Genomic DNA, 26,459 nt, shown 5'->3' with positions numbered 1-26,459 from the left:
AATTGCAAGCCTTCATGATCATGCTTCCAAACATATTATTTTGTGGTTATAGCTATAGCCAAATCATTAATCACAATGACTTCATTTTTATGAATAATTGTACTGACTGTTCTATTAGGATAGTTCGACGTTTAGCAGGAGCTAGTGCTGCAGCTCAAAGCCTGTATCTTGTAGCTGTGTAATGTAGATAATGCATTTAGCATGCTTCCTTTAAACAATACCCACACAGAAAACCTAGAAAATCTTACAGTAAGGTCTGTATACAATGGCTTCAATTATCGCCTATAAGCCACAGCAACCACCGTAACCATCGCATTAAAAGCTGGAAGCACTTAAAAATATAAACTTTGCAAATTGGAATTCATTAATTCCAACTTCCAAATACTATATCTATGCAAAGCATAAAACTTTAGCACTTGGCGCGCTGCGCGCGCCAAGTGCTAAAGTTTTATGCTTTGCATAGATATAGTATTTGGATGGCGGAGTGATCCCTGCATCATCCAGCATGTAATGAGTGACTGCCTGGCAGAGTCAGCGATGTAGTCTATTGGACCTTGGCCCTTTAAAGGAATTGTAGTATCCTGTATGCAAGACCAAGATCGATCAATTATTAATTAAAACAGTCTTTAATTTACATTTGGCAGGAATTGTAAGTCAACTTTTGCATGGGATATGCAATCCCTGCATGGCTTTAGTTATATTTCTTGTGTTAAGTTACCCATTTAAGTTATTCCAATCAATGATTGTTCTTAGAAAAAAGGAGTATTTGTAGCTAAATGTCAATCCTTGATTGCAGCTGTACAGTAAAAAAAAAAAAAGTAGTGAATACTGTGGCAAATAACTGGCCATTTTAGTGACTGTCACTAAGAATTTCCAGTGATGTTCAGTATTCACTACTTATTTTTTACTGTGTGTGCAAATTTTGAGGAATTTTTAGCATGAGCGTATGATACAGGAGTTAGCTGAGGCAAGCAACAGTTAGGTCAAGTAAGTTTGTAATAATACCAGCAGTTCTTCTTCTATAGGCCATTGAAGGTAATTCAGCATATCTGTAACACTGTGTTGTTGCTGACTGGACCTATACCATGGTTTATTTGAAACAAATCTGCATGGCTGTACGATGTCCAGTTTGTTAATATTATTGTTGTTTGGTCCCAGATAGTTGAGTAGAAGAATGAACAATTGCTCATTCAGTAGAATGAACAATTGTATAAATGTTCTTTAACTTGAATTGGCGCATTATATAATTTCCTTTTCAGGAATCCAAGAAGTCAGTTTACCTTGCTAGAAATGCAATTAATGTGAACTGTAATTAATTCATGATGAGGTTTCTAAGATAGTCTTAGTTGCCCGTGGTCAGGTCAAGCAAATATGCATCATAATATAATATGTGACTGGGCCTGCGAAATAGGGAATCTGGGCACATAAAATTGCCAAACTTTGATGCATGTGTCATAACGCTGTATTCCATGACTCTGTGGCCATGAATTTTCAGCACTTAGCTATTAAACATTTAGTTGGCTTTACAATACAAGTTACAGAATGAAATTATTCCATCCCAGTACTAAAATATGATCATGACATGTTATGTGATAGGGTGAAGTTTGTGCCCACATACCCTATTTTCTCAGGCCCGGTCAGATAATAGTGGTAGGCTTGACGTAAACATGCGGGGAAAAACCCGTGGAAACAACAAAGATTTTGGGGGGAATCCACATAAAATACCCCTCGTCACGTGAATGTAATAGTAGCTATATATATACCGGTACGCAGATCAACAACTCGTTTTCCTTACTGTACCTTTACCTAGAAGGACTGATCGATCTCCTTGTCCGCGCCTCTAATGCCGCACTAAGTATGTTCTGTACTAGTACTGATGTATCTGGTAATATTGTTCGGGCCATTTTCTTTGGTGGTGCTTCCTTGAAAAGATGTTTGGTTCATATCTTCAAGGTCATGTTTTGGTTGCAGTGGGCAGTCGTTTTCCAGGATTTTTCGCCCCGGTTCGGCCACAATGGTGCTAGCAGAGATAATAGCTCAGGTACAAGTGCAAATGCTCCGGCGACAAGTTCGAAAATGAAAAGTCACGATGCGGATTGCTGTGGTAAAAATCTCCCAAATCCTCAGTTAGACCTAAGACAAAGTGCAAAACCCCAGAAGAAAGGTGTAACTATAACGGAATTCTTCGGGATTCTTGTCCAAAAAAGTGTTTGCTGTGGTGCTAATCCACTATTGCATTTACTTTGTCGGATTGGTTGTATGGCTTGGAAGAAATACAAGTCTGAACTGTACTCTTGTTTTGCATTTTCATTTACTAATTCGAGGTTGGTGACTGTGGTAGTTGAACACGAAATTACAGAACAATGCAGTAATCAAAACTAACTTCCACAGGCTGAAGCAGCAGATCGTGGAGACAAGCCCCTTGGAAGACAATCTTTAGAGAGCAGATCAATGAAGCAAGTACGTACTGGTCCATTTATCAACTCAGATGTTAGGAAGAACACTTTCTTTGGATTATTTACTCAAACTATAAATGATTGTAATCATAGCCTGATTGCCTACAGATCTGAGATAGCAGTTGGTTTACAGTGTTCAAAGCTTACAGAAGTGGAGAGTGTGGCTGATAAGGCAACTGATAATGTGTATGTTGGTAAACGACAAGCAACCGTGAATGACGATGAGCGTAATAGCTATTCTAGAGCTCTGAAACCTGTTGAAATGAAAAGGTATGTCCTTACAGCAAAATTTAATCATGAGAGTTAATAATTACAATACTTGTATAGCTACAGCATGTTATAGCTATACAGATACAAGCAAACTTGATTACTTATTTCTCATCCACAAATTCTAGGATTCAATGTGAGCAGGATATCATAAGTTATAGTTACATCACAACAGGGGTATATTGATTATTGACATATCTTAGTTATTGACATCATACAGTATGGTAGGGATCATGGATTTCAGGCCCGTAGCCAGGGATTTTGAAAGGGGGTTCTTTTTGACCAAAAGTGGACCTTTAGTAAAGGTCCAAATATTGTGACTTCTATTAGAGTGGTTGACTGCTCTATTAGAGTATCTCGATCTTGCATTGCATTTAATCCATGCAATGAATGAGTTACTCAAAGCGCTTAATTTAGTTTCTTATTAGTGGTATCTAGTAAACTGTAGCTTATGGACTTTTGCTCCTGAAAATTTGGACTTGTATACCAAATATTGTGGACCTTTTGGTTACATTATGGACTTTTTTACTGAAATTGGGGACCTTTTTTCCAAGAGGGCGGTTCTTCAGAACCCCCCGAACCCCCCCCTGGCTACGGGCCTGGATTTTTGCATTTTCTCATGAAAAATGTTGACCATACACCTCACAATACATAGTGCCTTATAGTATCAGTTAGGTATGCACCATGCAAGCCCAAAATTCCTTCATGCAGTACAACCCAAAATACCGGGCTAGGAAAATAGGAACGGGAATTATGACCATGGTGAAAGGTTATCATGTGAATACACAGGTCAGATTTTACAGTACAATGTTTCTTTGCAACATCGATCCTTCTGCTAAAATGTTCAAAGCACTTTAATAATAGAGGAGCAACCCTCTAACAGAATTTTAACAGTCACTTGCATTAAAAGAGCAGTCAGAATGTTTCATTAACTATAACTATTCCACCAGGAACCTGCATTGTTAAGCACAGCAAGAACAGAGTCAGTGCACAGATTGGAAACTGCTTTGTGCATGTACGTAAACACAAGGGTTTACACGTTTGCACACTGCTAGTTTCAGTTTGCAAACTGGTTGGAAATGAACTCAATTCCCAAAAGAAGTTTCCTATTTTGCACACTGAGAATTTTCAATTTGTCCACTACTTTGGAAACCTTTTAGTCACAGCTACAAACCACACATGAAGTGAAGCCTTTTTATGCATTTACAAATGTATTCACAGCCCCTATAATGAAATTCCACTTTGCTAGCACTAGCTAATTAAATTCTTGTCACTACATATGGTTATTGTTCAATGAATATTAATCTCTGAATCATACCACACATAAAAATGTAAAAAAAGTTCTTAGTGTCACCAAGAGTTAACAGTAGTAGGATATCACTTTAGCCTTCAGTACACAGTTGAGAATTGTCTATAGTGATCATCTGCAAGAGAATGTAGTAACACACTGAACCAAACATATTGCTAAAAAACACTAACCCCGTATTTCTTGCAGATAATAGTGGTGGATGTTAGAAACTAAAAATCTGTTTGTCATCGAATCACAGGCTAAACAAGCACATAAATTTCTGCACACACCATCATATTATATGTGTATATCATCTTGTTACAGGTTTCTACCAAAGGATGCTCCCTACATGTATAAACAACATTCCATACTTGAAAATACAATTATGTCACGTACCAGGGTCAGAGGTGCTACCATCCACTAACTCAAACATCTCATCAACTTCAACCTATAATGCCTACAATAAACAGCAAGCAATGAGTCTTAGAATTAAATTTTGTATGCTCACTGTTTTTTTTTATTAGCTATTGATTCTCAATCATCAACTTGACTCATGGACAGAATGTGAAATGTACTGCTGTTACTTTAATATTCATCTGTGGATATAATTGTTTTGTGATCACATGCATGCATGTATAGGGTGTGTCTATTTTACGGACCGGACCGGACCGTCGGACCGGAAGTTCCTGTTTAGCAAGCCAAGTGTTTAATACGTTCAAGTCTATTTTACGGACCAGACTAGAAATAGTCTGTGTGCCAGCCCACGAGCATTTTGCTAGCCTCTAGTCACTCTCGCGCTGGGCGTACGTATCTAGCTAGCTACATAGTCCCGCAAAAGCTACAACTGTAGCTTACAGTAAATAACAACCTCAAAAGCAACTGTTCACGGGTGAAGTTTTCTCGTTCATATCAGAGACGACGATTATCTTAGCAATCTTGCAAGCTAATGCCCTTAGCTGCCTGCATGGCAGCAGCAAACGTTTAGCTCTAGTACTGAATAGTGTCGAGCATGCTGTTCAGGTGATAAAACAAATCAAATGATTGCAAATAGTGGCTACTCAACAATATATCAGTCTGTACATGTAGCAGCTTGAAAGCTTTTCATACAACCAAATAATCAAGCATGTGTATAGATAATGATTTGAAGTACAGGCTGAATTTGTAAGCAATACTGACCAAGGAACATATCTGTTCCAAGCATCTTTGTTGCCATAGTAGCTACCACCGAGGCCTGAGGGTACCACTTTTCATCAGATCATTGAAATCTGGTTGCCTTGGAATGTAGAATCACATTGTTTTGCTGTCAGACTTCAAATGCCCTCTTCTTATAGAAGATTCCTTTACTATAGGAAACATTGAAAACTATATTGCTGATTTTAAAGACATTTCAATAAATTCCCACAGCTGGTCATAAAGTAAAGGTCCAGGTTGTCAACCAAGTCACAAAGCAACAGAATAAGTAATGCTAATAATCTATATTCCATAGTCATCAAGATTCTCGCGTATGCATGCATGTCTACAAAAATTAGAATATGCATGCATGGATTCTCTGTCCAAGCCATTTGAGCTCAAACATGAGAGCTAGCTACATGCTATATAACATAAACGTATGTAATTCCTGGTCAGGTTACTGACAGTTAGCCAGTGATGTCTGTCACCATCATGTAGCATTAAATTTTTAGATATAACTAGCACTGACTGCTGATGTGGTGATCACTGTATGCTTTATCAGAAACCCTGAGTGTAGTGACTTGTATAATAATACACATGCATTATATTATTAATTGTAATTACACCCAATCATGAGTGGCCCATTGTCATTTAAGGTTTACTTGTTAGATGGGGACATGATATGGAGGAGACATTAAGACCAACATCAAGAAGCCACTGAGTCATTTGGATCATCTGGGGAAGACCCAATAACAGAGACTGTTCCCTCCCTTTTGCCACATCGTAACCCAAGACATAATTGTACTAAACCTATAAAAGGTATAAGAATTATTTACTATTTAATCATAACTGCTTTGTCAATTAAAGGAGGAGGAGATGTAGCTAATGACTTGTAATAATGCATGTACATTAGTAATTGTAATTACACCAAATCACATACATGCACCTTGATGTAAGTTTCAGTTTTCAGTGTAAGAATTGCTGTAGTTTCATGCTGTTGTGTCTCGAAGTGGGGATGTACCTGTGTATTTTTGTAACCATTATGTGATTTGAATTTTTTGAGCAATTATAACACCTGTATCTATAAGTTTCATGTGGAAACTGGACTGCTATATGTACACTGTGGTATTGTGCGTGAATCAGACTTAGGTAATATTTAACAATTCAAGCATTAAAAAGACTTGCACACATGTCCTTTCCATCTGGTGTCACACACATACTGTGAACCTTCTTGAGCTCTGCCAGAAAGTTCTTTTGCTCCATTTTGATACCAGTATGCAATGCCGCATAGTAAGATTTCCAGTCCTCTGTGTATAATTATACAAACCAATATCACATGAAAATGTTACAGTATAGCTTACTGTGTAATATTGCAGCAGTTTTTTATAGTCTAGCATGCTATACATACGTAAAACACAATTGCAAGTATTATAAAAAAGGCAATAGCTATTATTTTTGACTGGTCAATTTTCCTTGATCTGTATCAGAAGAGAAAAAGTGTTAATTAATTTGATCAATGCTGAATCAGTCTGCCATTGGTTATATACACACTGAAACAATGTTTTGGCTCTGGCATACAGCAATATAGCTAACTATATCCTTCTGAAAAATTTCTTGCTCAAACTGCTCAGCAGCTCAGTGACACCTAACTATAGCTATAGGCAGCAACTAGCAACAGACTAGCAACAAATAGCTACAGTGGGAGTTTACTTTCATGGACTACACTCTTATATAGGCTTAAAAATGATCAACAATTTCTATACCATAAACACAGAGAACTTTTTTGTCATTCTCCACAATTACAACAAGAGGACACAACATGAAATTATTCAAGCCACATACAAATTGCTTGTGATTGAGATCATCCTTCTTTTCAGTTAGAGTGATTAACGATTGGAATTCTTTACCCCAATCAGTGATTGACTCCAACTCCCCTAATCAATTTAAGAATCTGCTGCACAGACACTATAGTAATATAATGTATGATTTTTAATGGGTATATAGCTACTGAATTGTGTGTGCGATTTGGATGTACAACAGGCTACGCCTCTATCCAAAATTTACAATTAATTAATTTACAATTGAGAGAGAGCCATCATTACATGAGAAAATATGAAAAAGAAAGAAGCTCGGACTGCATGCGACCACAGAGTAGGCTGCCTAGAGCACTAGTGTGGGCATGGCAAGGTACAAAAAGAAAAAGAAAAACACACACACACAATTATACACATACAATTACAATGATAATTACAATATTAGCTAACTACATATCTAGTTCGGACACCACTCTTTACATTGTCTCGCCATGAAAATCCTCTGAGAGGCAGAGATACTGGCAGAGGCTGCTTCATCTAACCAACTCCTGATTCCACTTTTTGATGTGTTTAACTCAGGAAGGATAAATCTAAACAAATTGACCAAGTTCTGGATAGAAGAGACTTGGTAATGCCCCAATACTGTTATCTCAATTGTTTCATAATAATTAACGATGTTGAGGCGATCCCCAGAGAAGTCATGTACACATGGCCTTGCAAATGAATTGCACTTGGCTAATCTGCAATCTCTGTCCCTGAATCACCTGCACTGAAGCTTTAACCATCTTACGACTTCGTGTCACAGTACAGCTAAATCTTCACTCTTGTCCACTTCGAAACAATTTAAGATTTAAGATTAGGTACTGGGCAGTCAGCTCAGCTGGTTTGCCCAGGGGGTGAAAACCCCAAATGGTACAATCAAATACATACATACATACATGCAATTTGATAATTAATTACAGTAGTGAAGGTTAAGTACGTAAATAAATTCATCCAAATTTCTTGATTCTATATTAATTGGCCAGTCTTTAACAGTTCTAGGATAATAACTATATTTATAGGTGTTGAGGGTTGCTTGTGACAGAATGAAATGATTGGGGTGATGTTGCCTGGTACAAAATTGAGTTCTTTGATAATGTGAGGGGATGGAGATCGGTAGTGTATTATTAATTATTTTATAGAATAGTGTTAATCTTGATGACTGACGGCGTTGTTGTAATGTAGGTATACTAAGAGAGGACAATAATGACGTAACACTATTTCTGGAGTAATCTGATAAAATCCATCGAGCAGCTCTTCTTTGCACCTTTTCTAACTTATAAATGTCAGTGTTATAATACAGATCCCAAACTGGGGCGGCATATTCCATAATTGGTCGAACCAATGTTAAATACGCTGTTCTTTTAGTATCAGATGGGCAGTTGTTTAGGTTTCGTTTAATAAAATTTAGCACTTTGGTTGCTCTGTTACTTACTGTTTGTATATGTGATGACCATGACATAGTGTTATCAATCACTACACCTAAGTATGTATGGCACTTCTTTATATCGACATTATGACCTGATAAGGTATACGTATATTGTATGGGGTTCAGGGAACGAGTACACCTCAGCACAGCAACATTAATTTTCATTTGCCATTTGTGAGTCCATTCACATATTTTATGTAAGTCTTCCTGTAACTGCTCTGAATCTTGCGGTGTTGTAACAGTCTTGTAAATAACACAGTCATCAGCAAACAATCGAACTGAAGATGTAACTGATATTTTCAATGGCACACTGTTTTCAATGGCACACTGTTTTCAATGGCACAATTGCACACTGTTTTCAATGGCACAATGGCACACTACATTAAGCTGAGATAGCTACTGAGCACCACTAGCTCTGATGCAATGGCGGATCCAGGATGGGGCATTTGGGGCAAATGCCCCCCCCCTTCAAGAAATTGCATACAAGATCGAGATACTCTAATAGAGCAGTCAATTACTCTAATAAAGCAGTCACAATGTTCATGAGGCAGTGTAGCTTACTTATGAAGCTATAAAATTAATAGGATTTTATTTTACATAATATACATGATATAATATATTTGGTAAAGAATAACTAGCTATTATTGTTGTGACCTTTTTTTTTTTGCTCTTCAACTTTTTTCAGCAAGGTGCCCCCCCTCTTTCCAAACTCTGGATCCGCCCCTGTGATGGGGCCCGAAAACCCACGAAAACATCAGCTCTCGCCCTCGAGCATTGCACACGGAATTCAAAAAGCACGCACGATCATGAAAGCATCGATCCACGTGAATACATGCCTTAATTATATACCTCTTCCGGTGTGGTCCGTAAAATAGACCTGCTAAACACCTAGCTTGCTAAGCAGGAACTTCCGGTCCGACGGTCCGGTCCGGTCCGTAAAATAGACACTCCCGCATGTATACAACTGTTTAATCTTACTATGAAATCTAAAGGCCCGTTTGATACTGTAACATCTTCAAATGATTGCAATTTCATCAACCAAGCAACCAATCCAAGTGCCTTGTCACTGATCACTACAAAAACAAACAAATGTAATGGTCGTCCATAGATAATATATACCTCCGGAGGTATATATTATCTATGGGTCGTCACAGCACATTATCAAAGCACACGCAAGCCGTAGCTATCTACCTACCTGATCAGTTGATGTGCGAGGTAGTTAGAGCCTAGAACATTTAAATTACGTCAACTGAGTCAAACTAAGACAAAATGAATCTATCATGGCATCTGAAATCTGTAGTTAGTCCCTCGTACGTCAGACCGCTTCCTTTTCTTCAGTCGAGTCTTCACTACATGTCCAGAAGCCTCGCCTGGGTTCACGCACTTAACGGCGCTAACATTGCGCCATCGAATTTCCGTTCCGTCTTAACAGTTCGTGCAAAATTGCCATGACAGTAGACACGTATGTCAAGGAAAATGCTTGACCTCTGACCGCCGTTTTTGATCACGTGTAGAGTATTCTAACCAGACTTAATTGCTTGTGTCACGAGAGTAAGCCAAAGATCAGAGTCCCAGGGGCGGATCCAGGGGGGGGCTTTGGGGGCTGAAGCCCCCCCCCCCCCCCCCCTTCATATTTAGGCTTTACTTGATCAATATGCTGAGTATTATAATGAAATTTTGTCTTAGCATAATTATATGATCACTAATAATACAAATACTCATAAAACCACCTTATAAACATCTTTCCAAAGTATTATCAGTGGATTTATGCTAAAGTTTATGCAACAAGGACCAGGATCAGCATTGGAGGCGTACAAGATCGAGATACTCTAATAGAGTAGTCAGCTAACTACTCTAATAGAACATTCACTGGAAACATGTAGTTGGTTCTGTTATGGAATTTTTCCAAATCTGCCTGCACCTATAGCTACATACAATGAAGTGCATTGGTCTGCATGTTAAAAGGGCTTCATTCATCTACTTGTGTAGTTAATATGTATGGCAATACTTAATTCAGGTACACAATTACCATTGAAAATGCTCTCAAATTCAATCTTGTATTGTTCAAATTTCAAAATTTTCTACTTTCAACATTATTATTCTAACATGCACCTATTCTTGGTTGTCCATACCTACCCAAACTTTTCCATTAGCAAAATGCTTCAGAGAGCCATACCTATAATCTAAAGGCAGTATATAAAATATCTACAGGCAGAAAATATTAGGGATTTTATGTGGAAATGTCTCCAAATTGCAGTATTTTAGCATCAATTTTTCAAAATTTTCCTGGGGGGGCATGCCCCCAGACCCCCTAGTTCCAGCATGCTTCGCATGCTGGGAAACACCTCTACCCAAGAGATTAGTACCTTGACTTAGCCCCCCCCTTTATAAATCCTAGATCCGCCCCTGAGTCCCCCTAAGCAGCCTAAAACCTAGATCAGGGCAGTATGACAAATTGAGGAGAAGATTGGCAACTACAGCATCTCGTCACGAGTAGACTCTACACTAAGTTTATTGAAAAGTGCAGTGGATCACGTGGGGTTAATATCTAATCCAAAACAGCCAAGCTGTAAAAAAAGTGTGCGGCCCTCAGAAAGGCTATGGTGAAAAAAGATGTGAAATCCAAGGTGGCGGCCAAGTGATGGTAGGTTAATGGTAAAAATTTTAATAATGACAATTCAGGTGAATTTTGTGAAGCGGCACAAAAATTCACCTGAATTGCCGTTATTAAAAATTTTACCATTAACCTACCATCACAGCCATTTCTTGGCCGCCACCTTGGATTTCACATCTTTTTCACCATAGCCTTTCTGAGGGCAGCACACTTTTTTACAGCTTGGCTGTTTTGGATTAGATTTCATTTCTTTTTGTATTTGTATACCCCAAAGCCGGCCTATGGCCGGCTTTGGGACTTTTTTAACCTGTTTTTTTTCTTTACTACAGGAAGAAGAAAAGATGAAGTAGATGTACTTTAAATATTTTATCAGTAAATGTACAAATTATATATGTGACCGGATTTGCGAAAAGGGGTCTTCCACACACATCCTATTTACGAACGTTGGCAGTTCATAATGTCAGATAGGAAAATAGTATTGCCTTGAAATTTGGACAGTGATGAGTAACAACATAGGTTAATACATGAACAAAATTTCAGGTTAGTATCTTCTTTGAGCATAAAGGTATGGTCATTCAAGTTCATAGAATTGGATGTGTGTGGAAGACCCTTTTTCGTAAATCCGGTCACATATAATACATATGTGGCCGGATTTGCGAAAAGGGGCCTTCCACACATCCAATTTGCCAACTTTGACAATTGATAACTTCAGATTGGAAAGAGCTATTGCCTTGAAATTTGGGCAGTGGTGATTTCTTTGCAGCTGAACTCTCTACATGATGGTTTCTTTGTAGCTGAACTCTCTACAAGGTAATTTCTTCTAGCTGATCTCTCTACAGGGAGATTTGTTTGTAGCTGAACTATCTACAAGGTAACTTCTTCTAGCTGATCTCTCTACAGGGTGATTTGTTTGTAGTTGAATTCTGTACAGGTGATTTGTTTGCAGCTGAGCTCTTTACGGTTTCTTTGTAGCTGAACTCTCTACAAAGTAACTTCTTCTAACTGATCTTTCTACAGGGTGATTTGTTTGTAGCTGAACTATCTACAAGGTAATTTTCTTCTAGCTGATCTCTCTACAGGGTGATTTGTTTGTAGCTGAATTCTGTACAGGTGATTTGTTTTCAGCTGAGCTCTTTACAGAATGGTTTCTTTGTAGCTGAACTCTCTACAAGGTAACTTTTCTAGCTGATGTCTCTACAAGGTGACTAGTTTGTAGCTGAACTCTCTACATGGTGGTTTCTTTTTGTAACTGAACTTTCTACAAGGTGACTTCTTCTAGCTGATCTTTCAATAGGGTGATTTGTTTGTAGCTTCACTCTCTACAAGGTAACTTCTTCTAGCTGATCTCTCTACAGGGAGATTTGTTTGCAGCTGAACTATCTACAAGGTAACTTCTTCTAGCTGATCTCTCTACAGGGAGATTTGTTTGTAGCTGAACTCTCTACAGGTGATTTGTTTGAAGCTGAACTTTCTAAATGATGGTTTCTTTGAAGCTGAACTCTCTACAAGGTAATTTCTTCTAGCTGATCTCTACAGGGAGATTTGTTTGTAGCTGAACTATCTACAAGGTAACTTCTTCTAGCTGATCTCTCTACAGAATGATTTGTTTGTAGCTGAATTCTGTACAGGTGATTTGTTTGCAGCTGAACTCTTTACAGAATGGTTTCTTTGTAGCTGAACTCTCTAAAAGGTAACTTCTTATAACTGATCTTTCTACAGGGAAATTTGTTTCTGGCAGAATTTTCTACAGGGTGATTTCTTTGCAGCTGAACTCTCTACATGGTGGTTTCTTTGTAGCTGAACTCTCTACAAGGTAATTTCTTCTAGCTGATCTCTACAGGGAGATTTGTTTGTAGCTGAACTATCTACAAGGTAACTTCTTCTAGCTGATCTCTCTACAGGGTGATTTGTTCATAGCTGAATTCTGTACAAGTGATTTGTTTGCAGCTGAGCTCTTTACAAAATGGTTTCTTTGTAGCTGAACTCTCTACAAGGTAACTTCTTCTAGGTGATCTCTCTACAGGGTGATTTGTTTGTAGCTGAACGATCTACAAGGTAACTTCTTCTAGCTGATCTCTCTACAGGGTGGTTTCTTTGTAGCTGAACTGTCTACAAGGTAACTTCTTCTAGCTGATCTCTCTACAGGGTGATTTGTTTGTAGCTGAACGATCTACAAGGTAACTTCTTCTAGCTGATCTCTCTACAGGGTGGTTTCTTTGTAGCTGAACTCTCTAAAAGGTAACTTCTTCTAACTGATCTTTCTACAGGGCAATTTGTTTGTGGCTGCATTTTCTACAGGGTGATTTCTTTGCAGCTGAACTCTCTACATGGTGGTTTCTTTGTAGCTGAAATCTCTACAAGGTAATTTCTTCTAGCTGATCTCTCTACAGGGAGATCTGTTTGATCTTTCTACAATGCAATTTGCTTGTGGCAGAATTTTATACAGGGTGATTTCTTTGCAGCTGAACTCTCTACATGGTGGTTTCTTTGTAGCTGAACTCTCTACAAAGTAATTTCTTCTAGCTGATCTCTCTACAGGGTGATTTGTTTGTAGCTGAATTCTGTATAGGTGATTTGTTTGCAGCTGAGCTCTTTACAGAATGGTTTCTTTGTAGCTGAACTCTCTAAAAGGTAACTTCTTCTAACTGATCTTTCTACAGGGCAATTTGTTTGTGGCAGAATTTTATACAAGGTGATTTCTTTGCAGCTGAACTCTCTACTTGGTGGTTTCTTTGTAGCTGAACTATGTACAAGGTAATTTCTTCTAGCTGACCTCTGTACAGGGTGATTTGTTTGTAGCTGAATTCTGTACAGGTGATTTGTTTGCAGCTGAGCTCTAAACAGAATGGTTTCTTTGTAGCTGAACTCTCTACAAGGTATCTTCTTCTAGCTGATGTCTCTACAAGGTGACTAGTTTGTAGCTGAACTCTCTACATGGTAGTTTCTTTGTAACTGAACTTTCTACAAGGTGACTTCTTCTAGCTGATCTTTCTACAGGGTGATTTGTTTGTAGCTGAACTCTCTACAAGGTAACTTCTTCTAGCTGATCTCTCTACAGGGAGATTTGTTTGTAGCTGAACTCTCTACAGGTGATTTGTTTGAAGCTGAACTCTCTAAATATGGTTTCTTTGTAGCTGAACTCTCTACAAGTAAACTTCTAGCTGATCTCTCTACAGGGTGATTTGCTTGTAGCTGAACTATCTACAAGATAACTTCTTCTAGCTGATCTCTCTACATGGTGATTTGTTTGTAGTTGAATTCTGTATAGGTGATTTGTTTGCAGCTGAGCTCTTTAAATAATGGTTTCTTTGTAGCTGAACTCTCTCAAGGTAACTTCTTCTAGCTGATGTCTTTACAGGGTCACTAGTTTGTAGCTGAATTCTCTACATGGTGGTTTCTTTGTAACTGAACTCTCTACAAGATAACTTTTTCTAGCTCATCTTTCTACAGGGTAATTTATTTGTAGCTGAATTCTGTACAGGTGATTTGTTTGCAGCTGAGCTCTTTAAAGAATGGTTTCTTTGTAGCTGAACTCTCTACAAGGTAACTTCTTCTAGCCGATCTCTCTACAGGGAGATTTGTTTGTAGCTGAACTCTCTACATGATGGTTTCTTTGTAGCTGAACTCTCTACAAGGTAACTTCTTCTAGCTAATCTCTCTACAGGGAGATTTGTTTGTAGCTGAACTCTTTACATGATGGTTTCTTTGTAGCTGAACTCTCTGCAAGGTAACTTCTTGTATTGATCTCTCCACAGGGCGATTTGTTTGTAGCTGAACTCTCTACATGGTGGTTTCTTTGTAGCTGAACTCTACAAGGTGATTTTTTCTAGCTGAACTATCCCTTTCCATAGTTGCATGAACTCCCTACAAGGTAACTTCTTCTAGCTGATCTCTCTACAGGGTGACTTGTGTGTAGCTGATCTCTATACAGGTTTCTAGTTTCTAGCTGATCTCTTGAATTCTCTTCAGGGTGACTGCTCTATTAGGATGACTGCTCTATTAGAGTATCTCGATCTCGCACTTGCTGCACCAATTTGGATTTCGTGTTATAACTCCGTGGCTTTAAGTCTGATTCTTCTACACCATTGATGAGCCTTTCTGAGATGATTACTCTATCTGTACAACGATTTTCAAAGCATTACCCCAAGCGGTTTATCTGGTAGGCGTGGCAAGCAGTCGTTTTTTTATTAGCTAATCTCGATCGCGTAATTGTTACACACTGTTGGTTTTTTCGTTGTATCTTCCTGGTTTTTAGCTTGATTTCTTTCAAACCACAAACGGTTTGAGGTTCAATAGTTAACCTATTCACCCACCAATTTTCAGCTTCTTCCCATACGCGGTTAACCCTGTAGGCGTGACAACATATTGGTGTTATTTTTCGTGAATAATCGCTCATAACTCTTTGCCTGTTCATCGTATTCCAGCCAAAGTTGGTACCGAGATGCGCCTTTATATCCCCCTTCTGTGTGCCAAATTGTAAGGCAATCGGATATGGCGTTCGAGTTTTATAGCAGTTTTTGTAAGTGTGCGACAAGAAAAAGAAAAAGAAGAAAAAACACGAAGAAACTGAGCCAATTTTTGAAGTCGCATATCTCGGGAACGCGCGAAGCGATTTCGCTCAAATTTGGAATGTGGAGTGCTGCAGTTGGAGGGCATGTCCACAGCAAAAATCGGCAAGGAAGCACAGAGCTACGGAGGTGCGAAAATTGCGTTTTCTTTCTTCCTGTCAATATACTCACGGGTGTTACGCGCCGGCTTCTTGGGCCGCACGACACACTACCGTGTGTCTTGATATCATATATCTATAGATTATCTACCCAGGTGAGTAGATAATCTATGATATATCTGTGGCTCACTGTGTGTGGTTGTCAGTGTCAAGTGCGAACTCAGAGGCTGAGGAATGTGAAAAATTTGGGGGACGGAGGTAGCTAGATCTGGGAATGAAACTAGGCTTAAATATTATTATTATTATTATTATTTTTTATTATTATTTATTACAGGTAATTTATAAGGCTAAACAGCCTGTTACACCTGATCAACAGGTAAAAAAAGTACAAGTAGACTAATTACATACATTTATACATAGTGTTAGATGAATATTGGTCAATCAATTTCTTAAAATCATCAACTGATGCTGCACATGCTACTTCTTGGGGTAAATTATTCCATGGCTCAACAACTCTTCTTGTAAAAAAATATTTCCTGGCATCTGTTCTTGAAAAATATTTAAATAGCTTAAATGTATGACCTCTGGTATGGGTAATGGGTGAAAAAGTAAAAAAATCAGAATGGTCTATATCATACTTATCATGTAGCATATTGTAGACAGCAATCATGTCACCTCTATAACGTCTATAATGTAATGATGGCAAGTTAAGTACTTTCAATCGTTCCTCGTAGTCAAGATTTCTTATAGATTTGATCATTCTAGTTGCTTTCCGTTGGATTTTTTCTAATTTTTGGATGTCTGTTTTATAGTAAGGTCCCCAAACCAAGTTACCATATTCTAAAATAGGACGTACTATTGATTTGTATAAACATGTAAATGAATCTACAGAAATATCCGAAAAGGTCTGTTTAATAAGGCCAAGAAGTCTATTAGCCTTATTAACCACTGCCGAACACTGACTATGAAACTTGAGATTGCCATCAATCAACACCCCCAAATCCTTTTCCTCATTTACCTTAACAATGTCCATCCCATCCATCTTATAACAATATCTTGGATTAAACTGACCTATATGTAGTATTTTACATTTAGAAATGGTGAAAGGCAACTGCCACATTACTGACCATTCAATGCAAGCTTTAATATCATCTTGCAGGGAGGATATTGGGTTAGCACGACTAATGCTGGAATATATTTTTGTGTCATCTGCAAATAAAAGAACTTTATTCCTTAATAATGATGGCAGATCATTGATGAAAATTGCAAAGAAGAGAGGACCCAAGACTGATCCTTGAGGTATTCCACTTATTACATCACTCCAACCAGACATTGAACCATTCACAGAAACTATTGACACTCAAATGGAGGCTGGAGTAGTACGTACTTGTTTATGTTTGTACTAGTGATTACAACAGCATGCAATGGACACTTAGCATAGCATGCCTCTTATAGGAGGGCATGAAATTGTTGAAATATACTGAGGTGCCTTGAAATTGAAGTTGGTGACACTTTGGCTTTACAAAAAAATATTGTCAAGTTATTTGACTATCAGACATACATACCTATTTAATAATTATATAACTGCCAATTCAAAAATCATGCCAGTATTTAATCATGTCATAGACTCATGATGTCATGCAAGGTAATATCGTAGGACTCTACCCCTCTCCCCTTAAAGTTAATGGCTCCAACCTCTCTGTGCTCCCCTCTGCTGCCACTGTCACCAAATGCATATGTCAGGAGCATAGCCAAGAGGGAATGACCATGGGGATTCAGAAAAAAATTATCTTTGGGGAAAGTTTGGGGTGATCCGAGACGGGGTGATCTCTTAGAAGCACCTATGAATGTATATGCAAACTGAGCTCTAGGTGGTTACATTAAAGTTAGTGCATATGCATCTTTCTAGTTGAAATATACACTGCAGTTCTAGGCCTATATAGAACTAATATTCTTTCTCTTCCAGATACGTACTGATGGCCAACCAACTTTAATGTTTAGTATTCCTGCTTTCTCCACGTCTGAGTGTCTTGGTTGGCAAAACTTTCTTCCAAATATAAACATTATTCTTGCTCCTTTCCCTGCTGATGGTCAAAGTAAATCCAGATGTCTTTACTCTTGTTTTCCAATATCCACATGCATTCACAACGTAAATATTCATAACACTGATTCATAATGTATTATATTATGATATACCTATTGAAGAAATGATTGATTCATATTGTTAGTGGTATGTGATCCTCAGGAGTAGTGCAGTGCAGCACCAGTGTGCAAGTATAGCTACTGCAGAGCTCCAGAACTTACGTTTGGCGTAACTTTTAACTTTAAAATGTTCTGATACTGGAAAAAGGAGGCTTTCGAGTCTTCAGAAACCCTTGACTATATACCCTTGCATTTAGAGTGCAAAATATCACTATGTGTCCTGTGTTGTGTATGTTATATTAGAACCATATGTAAAGGTTAAAGCATAGTCTCAGCACTTGACCTGCCAACAACCATTCTATGCATGTACTATAGGATTCATACATCTCCCATCCAGAACTACTGTGCATTAATTCAACTTACATTGGTTAGGTTTCTATGTGTGTACATGCGCTATATAGAGTATAAGTGTGTGTCCAGTGTACATGTGTGATGTGATATGTGGTGTGTTTGCTAGGTGGCAATAGCTGCAGCTACTGGAATTCCTTTGTGTGTATATTTGTGTCTGTGTCTCTGTGTGTGCATGTACGCATGTATACTCACACACATACTGTATTGTGTGCTTATACTTGGGATCACACAAAGAAGGCTAAATCTGTTTAGCCAGAAATTTTGACACTAAAATTACTGAACACACAGATCAGGTATCAGCTTGATCCTTTGGCAATATGCAAAGAACCGTACAGCTTGGATTCATAACTTAGTCTAGTTCTACGTACCTTAACTTGCACATGTGAGCATTTCTCCAGGAAAGGTTGTTGTTGTTGTTCTTGTATGTGGGTCACTAGTCCTTTCCCTGGAGGATTGGAATGGGCTGACTCTTAGCACCTGAGTATCGCAGAGGTGTCTGAACTGGTTCACGGATAGCGATATATGACCAAAAGCTTTGCTCTATTTTGTGTATGTGTGTGTGTGTGTGCGTAGTGCACATGTTTATGAAGGAATATATTTTTTTTGGGTTGATTCCTACGGCTGAGGATGTGCCAATAAAGCACTTTATTGCTTGGCTCGACTTCACTCGTGGTATTCAAGCCACATGTTAACAGAACACAGACAAAATGGCCACAGAGGTTTGCAGTGTTAAGATGAATACCACTGCCATGCCATGAGATGCAATTTTTAACCTCACTTTTTCAAACTTTAATGTACTTTATACGCAAGCTACTATTATGCAGATAATATATTGGAGTTGCATGTATGACGTTGATGTACCACAATTATCATTATTGTGTATATTCATTATGATTGTTATTGTATGCATAATAATAATACAGACATTGATGTCTTCATTAACACACTGCAAGACTAGCTATAGAAGGTCAAAGGTGGTGGGAGATTGGTGGCACAACAGCCACTACCCAGAAGTGTCTACAGCTTCATATAAGCCCAATAAAAATCCTTTCCACCTGGTAAATGTAGGAACATATGTGACCGGATTTGCAAAAAGGTACCTTTTTCACACATAAAATGTGACCCATTTTTTCACTTTTCAAACTTTGTAACTTTTGTATCATTGCAAGCACGTGACTGTAATTTTCCACGAGTATGCCTACAGTATGTGGCTATATTGTGATACGAAAAGAAAGTCAATCAGTGCAAGGAGTCAACAGTTATGTCATTTTGTTTGCTGGTATGTCAAATGTGTGGAAAAGGTACCTTTTCGCAAATCCGGTCACATATGTTCTGTGACATTAATGACACCTGTACTATAATATTTATTTTGATAACATATATCTATAACTCTACATTTGTAAATACGTAAGTCTAATATTTAGAAGATTATGATATAATAATTGATTTGCAAGAATGCCAACTGTGTTGTATGGTGTATGTTAATTATGACATCATACAACTATTAATAGGTGTATTTGTAAGGCTTTGTATGGTTGTTGTGGTTGAAAAGTTAATTGACTGAGTTTCCACATTTGGAAACTGCTTGCTAATTACTTGTGGTATGAAGCATTCTAACTGTCAGAGTTTCCACATTTGGGAACCACTAGTACATAAGTTGCTTATCTCAATAACCATTTGTGGTTGTGTACACAGAGTTTGCAACTTTGAACACTTGAAGTTTCTCAATTTTTGTAAACTGCATTTGTACACATGAAGTGGGCTAATTGAGAAACTGTTGGAAACTAACACTGTTCTTGCTGTGAAGCCTGTGAATTTGATTGACTACGGGTTTTTGTGATAAATTAGGTAAACAGACCAAGGGGTCTGCAACTCTCTTGAAATCTCGTACAGCCCTCTTTGAAATCTTGTTGAAATCTCTGCTTTTGAAATCTGAAAATTGTTGTAAAATTCTGTATATTTCCTGTATACTTCCATATTTGCAGCATCACGTATGCTACATCCAGCATCTCCACAAGTTTACTGAGAATCTGAGAAAGAATTCCGTGTATTTCTGTATACTACATATCACGTGATGCTATCATTCTGGATATCTAAGATTTCAAATGTTCTGAAATCTTAAAATCTTGCTTTAATTGCTTGAAATCTTGAAAAATCGCAAAGATTTGAAATCTTGTACAGGATTTTTCAGAGTTGTGGACCCCTTGATACAGACTAACCATGTCATCAACACTGAAAGTTAGCTACTCTCTTGATACCATAAACATTTTAAACAATTCAACCACTCCGCCTGTGGTGAGTTCATGAGGCCAAAATAGTGTCTTCTGCTCTGGACTACTTTCCATGAGTGTGGAGTATTTCATAACAATCTCTTTATGTTTTACAAGTACTAGGCAAACTTGTACTGTAAGTCTTGTTGTGGGTTTTGCCGCCATTAATCATTTTAACCTCGGTTTAAACATTTTACAAAGTATTCTAATTGACTAACAGTGCCTGTGTATACACCTCAGGATAGCAGTCACATGATGGGATATGTCACAGCTACTGTAACAGTATGTGCAGATGGTGCCAATGAGGAAACTAAAGGTAATATGAGATGGTGCCCAATGAGGAAACTAAGAGTGAAATGCTTTCATGCATGGGGACTCACTTCAGCTTGACAAGCATACTGCTGCATGCATACTCCTAACATGCATGACCATTTTCCATTGGTCGTTCCTGTTCCCACTTTCTTTTCCCGTCCCATTTCTGTTTTCCTAGAATTCTGTTGTTGCTTCTTTGGTTTTAATTGTTTGGTTGCATTAGTAGTTTGTAGTAAGTAGGTAGGTAAAAACAATGGAGCCAGGGACTAGGCTTGCACCAATTATGCCAGCATAATTTCGAGCATAATAAGCTAGCAAAAGCATCAAACATTATGCCAACATAATAGGACAATTTTCAAGATTATAATTAAATTCACAATGTGTGTGCTAAAATTACAACAAAACATGGACACACTACACCTTAATACTGAATTTCATATCAAGAAAATTTGTTCTTGGCTGATTATTCACACTTGTACAAAATAATTATTGAGATACTTTAATAGAGCAGCCACTTACTCTAATACAGCAGTCAGGAAAAGCTGATGTATACTCTAATAAAACAGCCTACTCTAGAGTATAATCTTGATTTTGAAGCATAATTTTGAGCATATAATATGCTGGATTTTTGAGCACTGCTAAAAAGCATAATAGGCTCAAGCTTACCATGGACCTATTCTTGGAATTTTATGCACTTCACAATATTATATACTTGTACTTAGGTGCCTCTGCAAGTAGTCTTGCATGGCCAATCCACTTTTTTCCATCACAGTGTTTCACATGATGTTAAGCCAATAAGAATTTATATGAAAGTGTCTGAAGCTGACTGCATTTGTAGACCATTCACCTGCTGTACAATGAGCATACTAGTCTAATATGTTGCCTAGTTACTAATAAAGTTTAGAAACATTGTACAAATGCACCATGCACAGTGTACGAAGTTTGGTTGTTGAGCTGTTGGACTGAAACTTACTTAGCTATAGTAATCACTGTTTCTCCGGAATATTTGTTTACATAGTGTTCCTGAACTTTAGTAGTTAGGCGACACAATAGATTAGCATGCTCATTGTGCAGGTGATGAGTGACCTATAAATGCAGTCAGATCAGCTTCTTCAATAATTTCTAATTGGTTAAAACATCATGTGGTAGGGAAAAAGTGGATTGTCCATGCAAGACTATTTTCAGCAAAAGTATAGAATATTGCAAAGTGTATAAAATTTAAAATGCTGGATCCTGCAGGTCCTGGTCTTTGGTCCCTGGGTCCCCTTTTATCAGCTACCCTATTTTGTGTCAATGGCCTCTATCATGATCAATTACTTATGAAAAGTCACAACCACTTAATTCATAGCATCAGGCCATTCAGCAGTGCCCATTAATAGAAAACATACAACAATCAAACTTATATCCCTGTGAAGACATACTTCATAGAGTTTACTAAAACTGTATAACTACCATGGATACAGCCCAGTAAGGTATTGGTTATTTATCCTACTAAAGACTAAAATGTATTTATTGTGCTTGTACTAGCTATGCTTCTGTGCTATAGTGATTATGTAACAATTCTATTACACTATAGCCATGATGTAATGATGTAGTCCCAGGGATAAATATCGTTGGTTAAGGTTATTACAGCTACTATACTTAAGGCTGTACGTGGTTGCTGTTTGTATAGCACCTACTTGCCAACTGAAAAGTTGAGAAATGAAACTGGAAGACAATGTAAAGAAGAAAGAGTTAAGATTGGTAAAGGGCAGCATTTACGAGAAAATATTAAGATTCCTGGCTCTATTATATACACTGTAAGTGTTGTGATTCTGTTACTGAGGTATTGATTATGATTACTTTGTTAGTGTGATAGAATATTTTGTGGAAACATCAAGTATCCATTACCAACAGGAAGAGCCACTGATTGTAAGATAGGCAAGGGTGGCAATGGATGTGTCTTCACAATTTATCGTGAGCAAAAACAACATGCTGTTAAGAAGGTTGGTACAGTATATTATATATTACATTTCCACTATAAATGACAATACATGTTGTGATCAGATTTGTGAAATGATGTCTTTCACTCACACTGTGCACTTGAGTACCATATCTTTTATTCAAAGTAACATATACAAATATGAAATTTTCTTATTTCATCAACTTATATTCTTGCTCATGACTGATAGAATTTCAAGTAAATAGCTTAGCTGTCACTATTCAGTAGACTGGACTGGAACACTAAACTACTGGACTGACATATTTTTGGCTTTTGCATATTCTGTGATTGGATTACTGGGTCTCACTATAGTTAAGGACCCTTAGGGAAGCTGCAGCTCACTACTGAATGCTAAATACAATCATGAGTGCATGGGAATGTGCACAAAACTGTCTTTCAATAATTTTGCTATTGTTTGTTATGTTGCTATATAATATACAGCACTTAATAATGCTGATAGTGATTGTTAACTAACGTGATACGCTCAAGGAGCAAGTTAGTCTTGCATGGCCATACCAATATTTCAGCACAGGTGCTAATCGATACCAACTGGAGATTATAACTAAGCACCCTCACTGTAATTGGTATATACCTGTGCTGAATAGAAGTCTGATGCCACGCAAATCTAAATTTGCATCTCCAGCTCACATTTTAAGGATATAGTTTGAAGGACTGGCAAGTTGATTGCTTGTTAACTAGCAATTGCTGTCACATTCTCTGCAACATTTTATAATACACCAGGTTAAGGAGTAAGTGCATGCTGTATAGCAGTATAACAAATATGTAATTATTGAAAGACAAGTTTTCACATATTCCGCCGATCGTATTCAGCATTAACTTCGCAGTGGGCTGCAGCTTCTCTAAGGGCCCTTAACTAGTAGATCCAATCATAGAATGTGTAAAATATGTCAGAACAGCTAATATTCCAGTCCAGTAGTCCACTGAATATAGTGACAGCCCATCATACTCAATTATAAAAGTTGGTAACATGAATTTGATGCTCTATTCACAAATCCATGCAGTTACTTATTTAATATACGTACTGATAGTCACTCGGTGTTATTTTGTGTGCATTAATTACAGCCTGTTTATCATTCCAATGAAGTCATTGTCCACTCAGCACTGAATCATAAGAATATTTTACCTCTTTTGGCTGTACTGATGGGAGAGAGACATGAGCGTCACTTAAGAAAGTCCTACTGCTTTCATTTCATGCCAACAATGGATTATGACTTGAGACAAATTTTATCAGCTAGAGAAGTTGGTTACCTAAAACATTTCTACTATTGCTGCTCAAAAGATATTGAAAAATGGCAGACAGGCTTTAACAATGTAAAGTTTATACTTGCTGAGACTCTTGAAGCCCTTACACATCTTCATAATAATGGATGTGTACACAGGGATGTGAAAGGTGGGTAAAGTCACAATGTAGTAATGGTATAGTCATGTTATGCATGTAGCCAGCAACATAATGATCAAGATGAGATGCAAGTGTAATCCACTCTACTGTAATTGTAGTTCAAAGTTCCAAGTCAAACTTGGGGACTTTGACTCTGCTGGTACTGTACCAGGACTTGGTATAAAAGAGCCTACTGACCAGATGATCAAGTTTGCCTCCATCCTGCCACTAGGAACACCAGGATATCAGGCTCCTGAGGTGATGTTCTTTGATAGTGTTGTAGTTGGCTGATATGTGTATTAACTACAGGTATCCATGCACATCACCATATCAGGACCTTATGAATCACTGTACACATTTGCAGTTGACATGTGGTCATTTGGATGTCTGTGTTTGAATATTTGTATTGGGAAGACTGCTTCTTTGAAACAAAGAGAAGCCTCTCTACTTTTGTCTAAAACCCATCCATGTGGCAAGGAGCTTTGGGAGTAAACTGCCAAGGTAAATTTCCTTTGAATCATAATGTAGGTGATTTTGGTGTTTGTTATTTCTTCACAGATCAAAGAACTAGAAAACAGAAAACCATTCTCAAGTGAAAAAGAGTTTCTCAGCTTTATCAAGAATTGTCTCCGAGTCAGTGGAGATGCTCAATCAACTGCAGCACCAAATGCTCTCAAGGTGTTTAATTAGTGATTGTGACTGGATCTGAATCTTGTACATTCCTGTTGGGATAATAAATAATTAATAATAAACTCAATTTGAAGAGTATAATGTGCAAATATTTTTACCACTATACACAATGATAAATTTACGTTTATATATAGCTTAAAACTTATAAAGGATATATGTGTATTATTAATTGATCAATAATTATGATAAGATTAGCAACGTGCCCAAGAATGTTTGAAGGATGGGGCATTTGGGCAATGTCCCCCCCTCATGGAGGAGCCATAGCTATACTTCTGATTAAAATACTAAACTTTATGCCAAGATCAGCTAATAAAACTCACACCAAAATATGCATATTTTTTACTAGCATTTCACCAGAAACTAAAGTCAAACCATAGAGTGTGTCTACACTCTATAGTTAAACTAGCTATGAAATTATCACCCAGCACCTTCGTACGTACTAAGCGCCTCTAAAATAATTATCATGTTACTGTTGTTTAAGACATTCTGAGCCTTTTAAACAGCTTTAAAGACTTCACGATCATCTGAAAAGGCCAAAATGGTAAATATCAAAAGTGAGATACTACTAAGAGATGTATTATTTGCTGCTTCAAAAATGCAGCAACTATATGTGGATCTGGCTTTCCCTAACCACCTACAACTTGCCTGTTTGTGCCCCTCCCCTTTCCAGGTCCTGGATCCGCCCCTAGAATTGTGGCACAGCTACACACACAGAAAACTTGGTAAAGAGGTGCTCTCAATGCATGCTGTTTAACTAGCTACTTTTGGCTAGAAATTTGTTGTTTATTTAATATTGTTTAATTTGTAAATTAATTCTGGTGAAACGTGCATGATTTGAAAATATATTGCTACAGTTTTTGGAAGGCCATGATCCCCAGCTACCCTGTAGACCTCTCACATCAATAACTTCCTCAAGTCCTAGCCTGATAAATTTACACACTGAGCTTTTAACAGATGCATAATTATATAGTCAAACAAAATGTATAGCGGAAAGTACTGATTATACTAATTAGTGTTCTTTGCTCTGTTTGTTGTTTGTAGATTACTTACGTTTCAAGACAATACAGTGGTTAACACAATCGTGCGTGCAAAAAGGAGGGCTAGACTTTGCATCTTTCTTTAGTGCTAGCACTGTTGAGCATAGCATATTTATGCATGCCATTTCAAGAGGTGATAAGCCACCAGGCACAACCAAAACGTGTTTTGCAGAAAGCTCAATTAAAACAAATCAATTTAGTAGTTTTTTGATTTCTGCAAATGGACACAATTGCAGCAAAAAATTTAATACTATTGTACCAAACTATCATACCAGCACTGATCATAGATATCAGCATCATAACATGTTGCATACTACCGTAGATCGGGAAATATTCGACAGTAAGAATATTTCGTGGTTGCCTATATATACCAATGAAAATAAATTACGCGCAATGTTTTAGTTCACTCTTGAATATTTTCTATTTGCAAAATATTTTTTGGAGGCTGAGCCATCTAAACCGAGGTCAAAGCAT

General features: G+C 37.6%; 1 protein-coding gene and 1 long non-coding RNA gene across 2 annotated transcripts in view; both read left to right on the top strand.

The window, feature by feature from the left end:
* Nucleotides 1–24,759, top strand: part of LOC136249080 (serine/threonine-protein kinase pakF-like) — a 172,637-nt gene extending 147,878 nt beyond the window's left edge. The window contains exons 6-7 of the mRNA XM_066040994.1: nucleotides 24,320–24,516; nucleotides 24,568–24,759. Coding sequence (XP_065897066.1) covers nucleotides 24,320–24,516; nucleotides 24,568–24,750 — 380 coding nt within the window. The 3' untranslated portion in view covers nucleotides 24,751–24,759. The remainder of the gene's footprint in view (nucleotides 1–24,319; nucleotides 24,517–24,567) is intronic.
* Nucleotides 1,803–6,268, top strand: LOC136249050 (uncharacterized). The gene is made up of 3 exons (XR_010698009.1): nucleotides 1,803–2,726; nucleotides 4,336–6,000; nucleotides 6,049–6,268. It is a non-coding gene; the product is annotated as an uncharacterized lncRNA (long non-coding RNA).
* Nucleotides 24,760–26,459: the final 1,700 nt, after the last annotated feature.

Source organism: Dysidea avara, chromosome 3, assembly GCF_963678975.1.
Source record: "Dysidea avara chromosome 3, odDysAvar1.4, whole genome shotgun sequence".
In the NCBI taxonomy this organism is placed as follows: Eukaryota; Metazoa; Porifera; class Demospongiae; order Dictyoceratida; family Dysideidae; genus Dysidea; species Dysidea avara.
The sequence above is the reverse complement of the archived record's forward strand: the minus strand, read 5'-3'. Positions and strand labels throughout refer to the sequence as shown.